The sequence below is a fragment of the Hippoglossus stenolepis genome, chromosome 20, assembly GCF_022539355.2.
Source record: "Hippoglossus stenolepis isolate QCI-W04-F060 chromosome 20, HSTE1.2, whole genome shotgun sequence".
Classification (NCBI taxonomy): domain Eukaryota; kingdom Metazoa; phylum Chordata; class Actinopteri; order Pleuronectiformes; family Pleuronectidae; genus Hippoglossus; species Hippoglossus stenolepis.
The window spans coordinates 13,914,097-13,928,519 of NC_061502.1; the positions used below are offsets into that span (position 1 = coordinate 13,914,097).

At 43.8% G+C, this 14,423-nt stretch overlaps 1 protein-coding gene across 1 annotated transcript in view; it reads left to right on the plus strand.

Moving 5' to 3' along the window:
- The first annotated feature begins 6,446 nt into the window (after positions 1-6,446).
- Positions 6,447-14,423, plus strand: part of foxo3b (forkhead box O3b) — a 44,841-nt gene continuing 36,864 nt past the window's right edge. The window contains exons 1-2 of the mRNA XM_035144538.2: positions 6,447-6,700; positions 6,984-7,691. Of these exons, the coding sequence (XP_035000429.1) occupies positions 7,155-7,691 (537 nt within the window). The 5' untranslated portion in view covers positions 6,447-6,700; positions 6,984-7,154. The remainder of the gene's footprint in view (positions 6,701-6,983; positions 7,692-14,423) is intronic.

Below are 14,423 nucleotides of genomic sequence, written 5' to 3' on the forward strand. Positions count from 1 at the left end.
TTAAATAAATATACTATATATATTTAAATGCAAATCATAACATTATTTTTGTTAGATATAGAAATATAATATAAAGACCTCTCCGGTTTTTCATCTTTAGGGCCCGAGCACCGAACAGTGGGAGGCCCTATTGAAATTGTAAGGATTATTATTATTATATGGATAGATATGCTAGACAAAACAGGAAGCCCGCCATTTTTGCTTTAGTGGCCATTTTGACCATTTTAGACATTTTTACTTTGACATACTCCTTTTAGGGCTTTCATCAGATCAACTTCAAATTCGATTAGTGTCATCTCAACAAGATGGAGATATAAACTTTAAATAATCACGTTCATTTCGTATGATTTTTTTCTACGATACCTGAAATAATGGCTCGACAACTTCACACATTAGTATTAAAAAGACAGCATCACTCCTCAAGTCAATCAATCAAAGTTTATTTGCATTGCTCAAATTCACAAATGTGATTTCTCTCTGTGGGGTTTACAAATCTTTCTTAAAGGACAAAAATATTCACATAATACACCACTCACAACACAAATTTGGCTGTAAAGCTTTCTGACACTTGTCTACTACAAAATCAGACATAGTGATAGTGATGTGTAGGTTGAAACTCTCTCCATCTCAGCGTCCGCACCAGATGAATCCTTCACTGTCCCCAGCTCCACCGCTTGTCAATTCCCAGGGCACTCCCTTGCCCAATGTCCAATTTTGCCACATTTGTAACAGGCGTCAGTTCTTCCCCGTCCTCTTCCTCTCCATCCGTGACCATTCCCTTGCCCGCGGACTTCGTTTTGATGCGCCGCCAGCTGTGCCATTTGCAGTTTCTCTGTCAATTGCGCACTCCTTCTCTTTTTCTTGTTGTTCAAGAGTTTTTCAGCACGGATAGCATGTAATTCAACTGTCCCAAGATTTGCAGACTCCCAAGCAATGCAGCTTGCTTGCACCATCTCACTGATCTCCATCTTCATCAGCAGTCTCTGCAGTTCAGTGCTGGTAGGTTCAAACTGCTGGGAAAAAAAGCTTCAAGTTGCCCTGTTTTCTGCACTCCCCCACTCAACACTTGTGTGTGAAATGAAGTGGTAGATTTTTCCTTATCAGTGAATGTCAATGGTCTGCAAATCTGCTGAGTTGTTTCATCTTCTGCAGCCACTTCCACCCTCGGTGCTTGTTATTACTTATATTTGTGTATTTAACAGTGAGAAAACAATTAACAAGACTTTGTTTCTGCAGAAGTAGTTATAGGCCTATTTGTGTCTGACTTTACGAACCTCAATTTAACCACTTGTCAATGTAAACATCACTGAACCACAATTAGTAGCTTAAACAATATCTCTCGTACAGTTAAGTCAACATAAAAAAAACTTGAATCTGCCAATATCAACATTGAAGGTCCCCGTTCCGAAACTACTCCCCCACCAAAATGAACTTGTGTTGAGTTGTATGGATGGCAGAGTGTTGCATGTGCTTATAAGCTCATAAATGAAGCCGTAACACTTAATGACAACAATTTCAATGCTGATGCAGGTGATTCTCACATGAGCAAACACTGCTGCAGAAGAACACAGCAGAATTTCAGTCCAAGTTGAATTGTTTATTTTGTTTACTTACATTTCTATTTACATTTACAACCAGATCACACAAAGAAAACCCACATCAATAGACAACAGTCACACTTATGAAGGCTCGGAACTTGAAATCAAAACTTCAGAAGCTTGCGGATTCTGGAGAAGAATCTGTTGGGATTCTGTCCTTTCAGGTGCTTCATGAGTGAGGAGACAAACAATTGCTCGAACTTTGTATCCCTCACAATCATGCCGAACAGAACATGGTCTGCAGAGCCCGTTTTCTGACACAGTTGCTTGTACAGTGCCTTAAAGACCCTTTTACCTTTTTTGCGGGGGGTGTCTATGTGTCTGAGTTCAGCCCATGTCATTTCAAACAAATGCTGAATGATGGACACTGAGAGCACATGCGGCACAATGGATGCATTTCTCATAAGCTTAAAGACGAGATTCATCACGTCTGACCGGACAGAAGATTTTTTCTTTTCCTCTGCCTGCTGTGCTCCACCATCTTCATTTAACTCCCTGTAGTATTTGTCCACATCTTCCTCCACCTTGAGAGTGTGGATTTTAGACTGTGTCTTCACCCACCATCCCATCAGTGCCTGGAAAGTAGTCACTCTGCTCCATGTGTCAAAACTTGACTGACACGTTGTCAACTCTCTGATTAGTTCTTGACGACCACTCTCTTTCTTAAGAGGAGCCTCCTTTTGCAGCAGGTTGTACTCAAACTCTGGCACATTGTCCAAAAGGGGCTTCGTGGGTTGACTCCACGCCTGTCCAGTTAATCTCTGGACACTAGTGACACTTGGGCTGTCTTCTACTGTAGTCTGGCTTCTCTTCTGCTGAGGTTTGCAAAAAATTGTCCTCTCAGGCGCGAAAGATGTCAACATTTCACAGACGAGGGTAACCATCTTGTTGAGTTCAGCCGGGGGAGTGACGTAATGCAGTAAGGGATTCGGAAGCCACTTTCCAATGTTGGGGATAGAGTTGAAACTGTTTGCAATCTCTTTCCCAATCATATCTTTGAGTTTTTTGGAGTTGGCACACCTCACTTGGTTCTTAACGGCCAGAACCTGCCCAAAGCTCTGTGTGAGTAGGTCGCCCAAAGTGTGCTGAACAACCCTCTCAGACAGGAAAGCACGTTGGTCCAGAGACTTTGAGAAGACTTTTGTGATGGCTGTTGTTAAATCTAAAACCAGCATCGCAGACAGCACTTTAGTGCCATAATCAGGTGCACTTGTTTTTAACAGCTCCCACTGTTGTTCCGTCAATCTTACTAAGATGGGTTCAATCACGGGTCGAATAGTTTCCAAGTTGATCACTGGAATCTGAGAATCCATAGTCTTTGGCTTGGTTTTGTTTTTATCCATGGCGAACTCTTCCTCTTCTCCTTGTTTGTCTGGTTTACTGGTGGGTGGCATCTTAGATCACTGGGCACTGGGCAGGGTGACCTTTGAAATTGGGTCCATTGATATTGAGTCCTTTGATATTGGCACTTAATATACATGCATAATGTATATTATTATTATAACTATATGTAATAGTATGTAAATATGAGGTTTTCACATTCATGTAGCATTGACAGCACGTTTCTGCCTGGCTTCCATTTTCTCTACTGATGTTCCATTGTTTTACTCTCATTGTTTGTTCATTGAACAGTGACACTGTTCACAAAACATTACTCCATATGTGCTGGATCTATTTATAATTCTCAGTTATAATTAAAGGGCAGATATTTTTCCTCTGTGCTGTAACTACATTATTTGCCTGTAGGTGGCGGCAGAGGGCAGCCATTAGTTGTAAACCTTGTTATTGCAGTCCATGTAAGGATGAGGTCATCCTAGTGCAGCACTCCAGCCTGGACCAGCCCAGCCTGACAGTCAGCAGCACCCACATTGTCTCAGCCCAGACCGTTACATGACACTGTGTGTGTAGTGTGTCCAAGCAGCCGGCGTCACGGAGCAACTTCAACATCCCCAGAACAAATCCATAATGTCGTTCCACTCCCGGGACAGTAACTGGCTCCATGTCCAGCCTCATACATGCACCTGATGTGTGCTGCTGCTGGCGTGGCCCCAAGTCTATCCAACCATAACTCTTAATTAAAGAAGAATCAATCGGGGCCTGTGCCGAGGTCCCTAATCCAATCAGAGCATTACGCTGTTTGGGTGGTGGGGGGGGGAGATCAGATGCACACACACTTACACAGATGGCTGCCACACTTTGTGATGTTCTTAACTGGATGAATATTGCTGGTTTAGAGGAGCGGTCACGGTCTCCATCCTTTCTGGACCACAGAAGAGAGATTACAAACCCTTTGTCTCTTTCTCGTCTCATAAGCTGAATCGGTGTCTTGACACTTTGATGCTTTCACGTGACATTTAGGTGACTTTGGAGTGTGAGTGTGCGTTAAATGTCATGTTTTTCTCTGTAAACATAAACATGAATAGAATTGAGTTATACAGCCGCCAATACCAGTATGTTGGATACTTGAGCGGATTCCAGACATTGTGCTAATACAGTTTTTAAGTCACTGGATTGTGCTGCACCAACCTTATGTTACATGGCTCCAACCTGGAGGAGGTTGCATGTGTGTGAGCGTGTGTGTGTTTTGCTTGCTTGTGCACTCCTGTGCCCTTGTGCAGCACTATCAGGGCCTTCACGCGGGGCATGCCAGGTGAAGCTGGCTCATTTGAGCTTCATGTTGAATTGGCCCAATGCCAGAGATACAGTGCCCTCGTATTTGACGTTCATGTGTGACACACTCACTCAACAGTTTGTGTTAGTTTGAGAAAATTAATGGTGTTTAATGGATAATTCTGCTGATGCACTCAATAAACAAAAAGAGATGAAGTATTGAAAAGACAAAAGGCAAATATCATGTACTCACTATCGGAGCAGAATCACAAAGGAATATATTCTAATATTATTTGCATAGCTACACGGCTTTGACTTGAGAAGATTTTTTAGAGGCTGTTTCTCTGCACACACAGACACACACACACACACATGCATACACGTGCACACACTCTCTCTCCCTGCACATCCAGCGGACAGACAACTCTGTAGTTCTCTGCAGGAGCCAAACTGCTGCATCAGGTATTCTCTTTGATGTGAAGGAAACAAAACAATCGCACAATGTGAGTGTGTCTAGACTGACTGTATCTACTGTAATCCTGTGCAGTGCAGCCTGCACACTGATGCTGCAAGTGTGTGTGTGTGTGTGTTTTATGTTTTTAGAAATGAACAAACTGCAGTTGAAGCAATGCACTCACCTTCATATACTGTAACAGTGACATATGGTGATTTGTCAAAACACATGAAAAAACATATTGCACTGACACATAACAAATCCACGCAGCAATATTAAAGGTATATCTTTGTTATGGTCAGCTGTGAACGCGCATTCCTGCACAGAACCGACGAGCACGCGCACCTTGCACTGCACACGGTCCTGTGAGACAAAGAAGACGTGGACGAGGCTGTTTTGATCCAGCGGAGGTGGAGGATGAAGAGGAGGATGAGGAGGGTGATGAGGAGGAGGAGGTGCATCACTCACAGGATGAAGAACCATACAGGATCCTTTTCTCTGGCCAATAAACGGGATGACGTCAGCCTCAACTCCGATAAAGGGGGCGTGGTCTAGGCGGCATGACACGCGTGATTGACAGCCTGATTAAAGGGACAATCAACCTTCACACAGGAAGCAACAAGAGGATCATGGGAATATTAGTGAAACCCGAAATCACCGTGAAGGCTATGTGTGGTGTTATGTTTCACGTGCTTTTATTGTGAAAAACCACGCACATCAGTCACATGTGTAGCCTGTCAAAATAAATGACTTCCAGTATAAATTGAATACAAATGGAACTGAATCACTTATAAATACTGGAGATCATATGAATACTGGTCAGGATGTTTCATAATGTTGAATAAAAGGTATAAAAATTACTGTAAAAAAAATAGTAAATGTCAGTACAAGACTGAAAAGAACTAATATATTTTGTAAGTGTTCAAATTTGCTGATCCCTGTTTCTCACATGTGAGTATTTACCAGTCCTTTATGGTATTTCATTAAATATTTTTGAATTGCATAATGCCTGGTTAAAAGATAATACTTTTTGAATATGTCAGCTTTGAAACCAACATTGAAAACCACAGAGGTTGAGCCAAAGTGCTTTACAATCATGGCAAAGAACAGTAACGATAAAGATAAGATTAGGAAATAAAACAAATAAGAATAAGAAAATAAAATTTGCAGTAGAGGAAAACACAGAAAAAGGCTTAAAGGATAACAAATTGAGATATACAGTAAAAGACAGAAGATAAGTTTAAAAGAATAGAAGACAGAAAATAAAAGAGAAACAGTAAATGACACAGAAGACAAGTCAGAAAAATAGACAAATGCAGTAAAAAGCCATGGGAGATGAGTTAAAAAGATAAAGATAAAGTGTAATATATAATTATGATGAATAATGACAGACATAAACTGAATTATAAAACAGTCCGATCTGATTTATTTGTGAGTTGCAGTCCTAAACTGCCTTTTTAAACTTGTAGCACACCTGTGGACCCAAGTGTTATTGTACTGACCCCAAAGCACATCCTTTAAAATACATACTTTGCCTGTGAACACTTCATTTACCACATATTTAAATGATATTAAACACCAATGAGGGACACCACATTATAAAGCTTCTCTTCTGGTGTCCATCAGCAACATGTCAGGACGTGTCCCTGCAGCCGAGCTGACTTTGCAGTGTCTCTTTAAAAGGCGAAACCATGCACAGGATCCAGGGGGCCGGGCCTTGGTGGTGGACGTGCGTGCGTGTGTGTGTGTGCACGTGTGAATGTGCCTGCATGCGCGCGTGTGTGTGTGTGTGTGTCCGTGTGCGTGCAGAGCAAATGGAGATACAGTAGTAACCCAGAGTGAGGTGGCAATCCTCCTCCACACTGACTTGTCTGTGCGTCGCTGCACTTGAGGAGTGAGAAGAAGAGGAGAGTGAAGATGGCATCGCGAAGTGACTGTGGACAAACCGGGATCTAGTTTCTTTCTCTGGCGTGTTTTTATTTTTAATTTTTTTCCTGGGATATTTCACGTGGATCCGCGGAGCGTGTGATCGTGCAAGGTATTGCATTTAAAGAGTTCAGATGGGATGTGTGTGATGAGGCTGGAGCACTTTCTCCTCCGCTGATCTGCAGCAGGAGGATTCAGATCCACGATCCGAGCACCGAGGGCTGGATTTCATAGATTTGTTTTATTATAAGAGACATTTCTATTTATTCCGAGGGGGGTTTTATTGCAGCTTTGAACGTGTCAGTCATCCGCTGTGGTTTATTATATGTGATTAGGTTTTGTTTGAACTAGGCTCTGTCTTGGTTGTATTTATATTCTCTTCGTGTTTTCCACAGAAAATAACAAAGTTGCGCTCGGCCCTGTTCGGGACTTCGCTCGTGTGGAATAGCAACAAAGGACGGGAGCGCGCATTCATGGGACGCGACTTTGACAGCTCCTGGTTTCTTCACTTGTAACTTGGAAGGACAAAAAAAGCGGGGCCACGATTGAGACTTGATCTGGAGAACATGGCCGAGGCGCAGCTAGCCGAGCCAGTGCCGGACCTGGACGTGGCCATCGACCCGGACTTCGAGCCCCAGAAGCGCCCCCGATCCTGCACCTGGCCGCTGCCGCGACCGGACTCGAGTGCGGAGAAGCCGGAGAGCATCGAGGCGGACATCATCCCCGAGGAGGAGGACGATGAGGAGGACGGTGGCACCCCGACGCGCTCCGGAGGCGCGGCGGAGGACCAGAGCAGCAACAGCCCCGTGGCCGCCGACGGATCGCTCTCCTCCCCCGGCCAGGAGAGCGGAGGCTCCCCGCTCTCCACGCACTCCCCGTCGGCCACGCTGACTCCCAACAGCCTCGGCGGGCTGCAGACCCCGAGGAAGGCTTCGTCCCGCCGCAACGCCTGGGGCAACCTGTCGTACGCAGACCTGATAACCAAAGCCATCGAGAGCGCGCCGGACAAAAGACTGACACTGTCCCAAATCTACGACTGGATGGTGAGATCCATCCCTTACTTCAAGGACAAAGGCGACAGCAACAGCTCTGCAGGATGGAAGGTAAGAGTCCCTCACTCCATCCCACCCACCCAGTCCCCCTCCCTCCTCCATCAAAACAAAAACAAAAAGCATGTGGCTTGTGTACCCACTGACGCACGCACCCAAGCAGTCCTATTATTATGGGCCATTATTTGGGTGTCATCTGGGAGTCGTCAGTGCTTTTCATTATCATTCTAATGCAAATTACAGGTCAGGTGGAGAAAACGAGACTAAAATCACATCAGAGGATATTTAAGCTCGATAGATGCATGAGGTTTGGTGACACGTGATAAATAGACCTGCAGAGGTTTAATAGTAATTAGTCTGGTTGCATTTGCATCAGATTAATGTATTTTATCTTCGTTATTTTCCTGAGGAGTAATGTGTGCATGTTATTCCTCTGAGGCCTCGGTCACATGTTTGGAATTAGAGCAAACAGAAACGTTGCAACCGGTTTGTCTGGAAACACACTGGCCCATTTTGAGTGACGCAACCCCTCTGTTTAAGACGCTCAGAGAGAATGAGACAATTACATAAGTCAGTTTACTGAAGAGCAGCAAATCCTCTAATGGGACAAGGAGCTGAATGTAAACAACACAATTGGACCCATACTGCCACGAGGAAAATGTGAATCCTGAGAAGACCTCTCCTGCACGTGTAACCTCCATGTGATCTGGTCTTTGTTGGTGTGAATATCTGCTTTTATATACAGAAGCTGGATTTCCGCCAGGCTACTGTAGCCACAGAGGTATTGCCCTGTTTGCCATTTGTTATGTAAACCTTGGCAGGGACGTGTCCGTCTCTTGGGTCAGGTAGGCAACTGCCAAGGTTGCTGATCCTGCCTCGGGGGGGGGAATTACATAACCACCGTGTTGCTGCTGCTGAGTTTGGTTGAGCCGTTGAGGGAAAAGCTTCTTGTAAAAGCTGCGATCTGGTCGCCCCAAAAAGCCATATGGAGCCCGCGAAAAGAGAGAGTGAGGGGAGGCAGGGGGAGACGCAGCAGAAGGTCAGAGAGCAGAGATTAACACCCAGGACCGGCCCCATGGGGTGTGGAGCATATAGGCCATATTTTGTCAGGGCGTCTCAGGTTTGGCTACGTGATATGGTCCAGTGGAGAGCAAAGATGGGGGGGGAGTTGTATGTGTAGCCCCCACCAAGTCAAGGCCAAGTTCAACGTTACCATGCAGGGCTGTTAGTCCTGGAATTTCAGGCATGAGGGCCAGGCTGCTGGTGGTTTAGTGTTACGCACGCTCTGTCAATAAATGTCGGCTGCAGCTCACAGCCTATGCCCTTTCTTATCTGTTTCTTATGAGGGACTCTTTTCATCACAGACTCAAGTTGTGTCTCGACAACACAAAGTTTAGATACGCTCCTCTTTCGGATGATCCATCTCCACGGCACCAGACTGACGAACAGGTTCCTTCGTTTTTTAAGGCCTGAACATGTCACAGGCTGCACTTTTTAGTAAAAAAAGCCCATGGAACCAAAGACGGCCATGCAGAGCCAGGTGTTCAGACGACTACCTCCATACGGGGAGGTTGTCAGGGTCCCTCTGCTCTCCATTTCACTCTCAGAGACTCTTGGGTTTCACCTCCACACAGTGCCGGGTTTGAACACCTACAGTTTCATGCAGCCATGCAGGGCACCTTTGTTGAGGAGATTTGCTGAACAAATCCTAGTAATCCCACTGGGTTTCTCTCCCAGGTTCCCACTTACGTCACTCTGCTTCATATCTCTGTCAGTTAACCATTAGCCCCAGTAAAAGTAGGTTGGAGACAGCCAAGCACAACACCAGGACATCTTTTAACACCTCAGATTGTCTTTAAGTAAGAGGAGACACTGAATATGCTTTTAATAGAAACATGCTGTTCAGTCATTTACTTGTTCTTACACAACAAAGACCTCAGTGTCATCTCTGATCCAAACCTGATTGTGATGAGGAACCTCACCTTTTTTTAAATTAATGAAATATACCTGTAAAACCAAGTGTCAGGTATCTAAGATTAATAATCTATATTTGGATCCTAATATAAATATAAAAAAAATGCCAATTTAAGACTTATAATGAAGAAAAGTTCATGTGCAGCCATGTTTATTACACATTTAACTTTTGGGATGTTGGGTTGTTAAATGAGAAAAAGGGGGAAAAGCTTTTATATCTGTACTGAAACTCAGATGATGTGTAAGTTTCAGGGTCTTACACACTGGGGACTATGTCACCTGAAAACAAAAAAAATACACTGCACAATTAAAATCATACAAATTATTATTTCTTATAATAAAAAATTGGCCTAAAAAGAGCAGAGGTATTTCACAAATCAAATGAAATCTGAAAGTGATTATTGTTTAATCAGTCACCTGAAATGAACTGAGTCAGGATATGGAACCGCTTATGACCTCAGCTGAACACTCTCATAGAAATAGCCTGATTGCATAAGGCTGCATTTGAAACCGTGGTCTTTTATAGAGCTGATACATTTTGAAATGAGTCAGAATCCCTCTTGGTTTGTGTGCGTGTGAGTTTGACGGACCGTGTGTTAGACCAGTTCACCTTTTTTATGGCAGATCATACAAGCACGTGTGAAGAGTTTTCCAGCACAAGTTCTGGCTTGAAAGTTTGGAGTTGCTGAAATGTGTGCTAAGAGAAGCTTTGGTATGGCAGGGGGGGAGTGATGGTCTGCATCTCAAAATAGCCCCCCTGTAAACATGCCTGTAACTCTCAGCGTGTAACTCTCTTTTCATCTGTGTGTGTCTTTGCATAATGAAGAGATTAGGTGCACTTGTGAGTGTGTGTGTGTGTGTGTGTCTGTGTCTGTGTGTGTGTGTGTGTGCGCAAGTATTCCTAGCTGCACTGAACTTTGTGCTCTAGTGTTACTTAACCCTGGTGTAACAGGCTCCCTGTTCCCAGCAGCTGTCCATCATGGGCCAAGACCTAGTTATGTCTCGGTGACACACACACACACACACGCACACGCACGGTACATACAGTTCCCTCCAGCTCAGATAAACTTGGCCATGTTTGTTTTTAAACCTGCCATACATTCCCACACTGACAGACATGTACAGACACATACGGTGCATTTGCCCGATCATGTTCAGGCTTATCACCGGCGTTTCTGACTGAGTGTCTGCTGCAGGTAATAATCATACATGGGGCTAAAATTAGACTTGTATCACTAGATTACATTATCTCAAAGAACCCGGCAGTGTTTATCGTCAACTTGAGATTATTGCTTAACACTTACATCAGTCTTAATGTCTTCTGATAATTGGGTAGATAAATGGGTAGTTCCAGGTATCCAATGTTCCACCAAAACCACAAATCACTGAGTCACGATCCCAAGACTGAAACACACCTTTTTCTCAACATAGGCCAAAACAAACAAAGGTTCATGACACACACACACACACACACACACACACACACACACACACACACACACACACACACACACACACCCACCCTACAGTCCACTTATTCCCCTATCTGACTTTGAGAAAAACAGTCCCCCATAAGCCCACCAGCCATGTTGATTACCATTTTAATGGCCTCAGAAGCTGAAAGTGTCAATTCTGCTGGACTGTAATTATTTATTATTCCTATCAGAGCAGGACGTGGTGGACAAAAGAGAGAGGGTCGACAAAAGACCCTCACAACATTAGTCTTTTCATCGGCTGTCCATCACTGCAGAGTGAAATGAGCTTCATGTGGGCGATAAGATCTCAGCTTCAGCCATGAATATTATTACAGGACTAGAGGCTAGCGGCTGGAATTTAAACTTGTAAGCACCATCGGAGCCTCAAAAGATGACTGGCTAGTAAAGAAATTCTTATAATGCGGCAGAAAATACTGAAAAAGATTAGCTGGGGAAGTGTGTGTGTGTGTGTGTGTGTGTGTGTGTGTGTGTGTGTGTGTGTGTGTGTGTGTGTGTGTGTGTGTGTGTGTGTGTGTGTGTGTGTGTGTGTGTGTGTGTGTGTGTGTGTGTGTACGCTCAGGTACTCAATCAGGAGGCCTCTCAGATGGAGCTGGCAGCGTGCCAAGGAGCTGAAGCAAAAAAGGCAATAAAAAGGGGAGTGGAAGGGTTCGGAGGGGGTCGGAGGGGGGGCGTTAAGACAGTAGGAGGAGAAGGGGGAGTTGAGGGAGTAAATTAACAGGCTTTGCTCTAAATTGGTGTATTACAACTGCCCTCTGGCTGTGATTCCCAGTGGAGGGGTTCGAGGGGTGTGCGAGGGTAAAGGGGCGACGGGTTATGGGAACACACCAGCTCCGGGCACCTCTCCAAGAGCGGAGCGCTCGACCTCAACGTGGAGGAAAACCCCCTGGCTCTGTTCTAGTTCCATTTCCAATCAATGGACATGTTTTTTTTTCTTTAAATGCCTTTAGGAGCTGAGATTTTACATATGAAAATTAGCCTACATTGCCAAAAATATACGGTTATGGTAATATTGCACCCATATGTGCATTTTAAGTATCTTATTCCCAAACCTCGTGCTTTAATGTACTGCTTGCAGCCTTCACTCTTCCTGGAAGACCTTTTTCAAGCTTTTGGAACCTAACCCCTAACCCTGATGGGGTGTGATAACATCTGGCTCATGGTCAGCATCCCACTTCATCCCATAGGTGTTGGAGGAGGTTCTGTACGACCCAGTCAAGTTCTGTGCACATTGGTACGGTCAAGTAAAAATGGGAGAGGCCTTTGTCCAAACTGTTTCGGAAACATGCTATTATCTAAAATATCATTGTGTGCTTTAGCTGTAGCAAAAATTATTTACTTAAAGAAATAGTTCCAGTGGTTACCCTTGCGGACATTTTCGTCATGAGGACCATAGCGTGAGGTCCCTAGCAGACTGTCGGATACAGAATTCAACTTTATTAACATCCCATATCGCATTTGTTTTTTCTGTGTAAAATCAACACAGTGGAGTTTAAGTTGGTTTCGTTGGAAGATTTAGTTAGTTTGGACCTTTTCATCCAACACTAACGCCTCTAAAGAAAGCAAATTAGCATAAGACCAACTCTTCATAGAAGTGAAGTGAAGTGAACAGGTGTGATCACATACTCACCACGTGTAGTGAATTCAACAGGTAGCGTCCTCTCAAAGTGTCCATCTGTCTGTGAAAGTGGACACATCATTCATCACATTTCTTGTCAAAGTTAGTCCAGTAACAAACAGAAATACATCCTGTGCGTATTCGTGTGCAGTCAAAAAGTAAAGAAAAGCAGATTGTTGTTGGTCTCTGGTTTTCCCGTCATTTCCTACATCCCCACCAACCCCTCCGTGTCCTACTCCGCACGATCTGTTCTCCTCACAGACTCCTCTCAATTATTCAATGCGCTCGCGATGAATTCAGATCACTGTATTAATTTTTAAGAGCCTGTTCTCGGCTAAAGGCTAACCCTCTTTCACAGTTTCTGTCTCTCTTTCATCACTCCCAACTCTTTTCACTCCGCTCTCTTCTCTTTTTTCTCCCTCTCATGCCATCCCTCATTATTCTCCAGCCCGCACCCTCATTTGTCTCGATGTAAAACACAAGCAAAAAAAAAAACAAGCGTCTCCCTGTTGCTCGCTGCTGCTCCTTTTTGAAGCACGACTCTTGAAATCTGTTGTCGGCTCTAATGAATGGAGGTGAATCTTGAGCCTGTGCTCTCGTTACACTCCATACGCCTTTGACTCCTTCTGGTCTTTTTTGCTAATCAATGAAACACTGCAGCGGTTTTTTTGGAGACACTAGAGTTTACCTCAACAAAATATTCTAGAAAATACAATATTCCTGCTATTTACATCTGTAATAAAAATGAATTTTCGACTAATATTCCACTTTACATGCAGCCATGCATACTCTGATTAACATAATCAGTCCCTATGACGCACGAATAAAGGCAACTCCCTTTCTGACTATATTATATTAATATATTTATCATCACCGGTGGCGAACGTAGACTCACTGCTTCATTTCTTGAAATGTAGATGTAATAGTTGTGCAAATTCCAACAACCTGTTGATATCCAAGACTTTCATAATATCTTTAAAATGGTGTGTTTCTTTTTCCACCCAGAAATGCAGGCTTTACTTTTGGCAAAGCATCTTTATTCCAGCCTTGCAACCTGTTGGTTTGTGTTCAATGCACAAAATGCTAAATTCGTAATAAGGCCAAAGTCGAAATATCCAAATGTTACATGACCCGTATCAATTTATTAATTTTGTCTAATTTGGAATAATAGTGGAATATTTGTATGCATGTAAACGTTATGAGTTTTATTGTTGCTGTGAAAATGCAGATTGTAAATCAAATATTTTAAAAACCTTTTTAAAAACCTTGGTGCGACCCAGCTGCACTGAGTGCAAATCGCTGTTCTCTACATGATGATGAAAGCTGGAGGTGACCAGGTCACATGGATTGATGTGGGTTTTTTTAATGTCTGCTTTTCTGTGTTAAACAGACACAGGCACACAGAGAAACAGAAAACAGATGCCTGTACATGCCCAGTCCTCGATAACATCTAAAATACAAACACTTGTGTCCCACACGCTGATTACATGCCAGAGATGTGGGCTTGATTTAGGGGCCATGGTTTTCTGCCAGGAAACCGTGGATTTCTCTCCCTTCAGATTGGGGTGAGTTGCTGCTCCAGGTTAAGGAGTTCAAGTATCTCAGGGAACGACATTGATTGATGGATCGGTGCGGCATCAGCTGTAATACGTACATTGTAATGGTGAAGAGGGAACTGAGCAGAAAGGCTAAGCTTTTGCT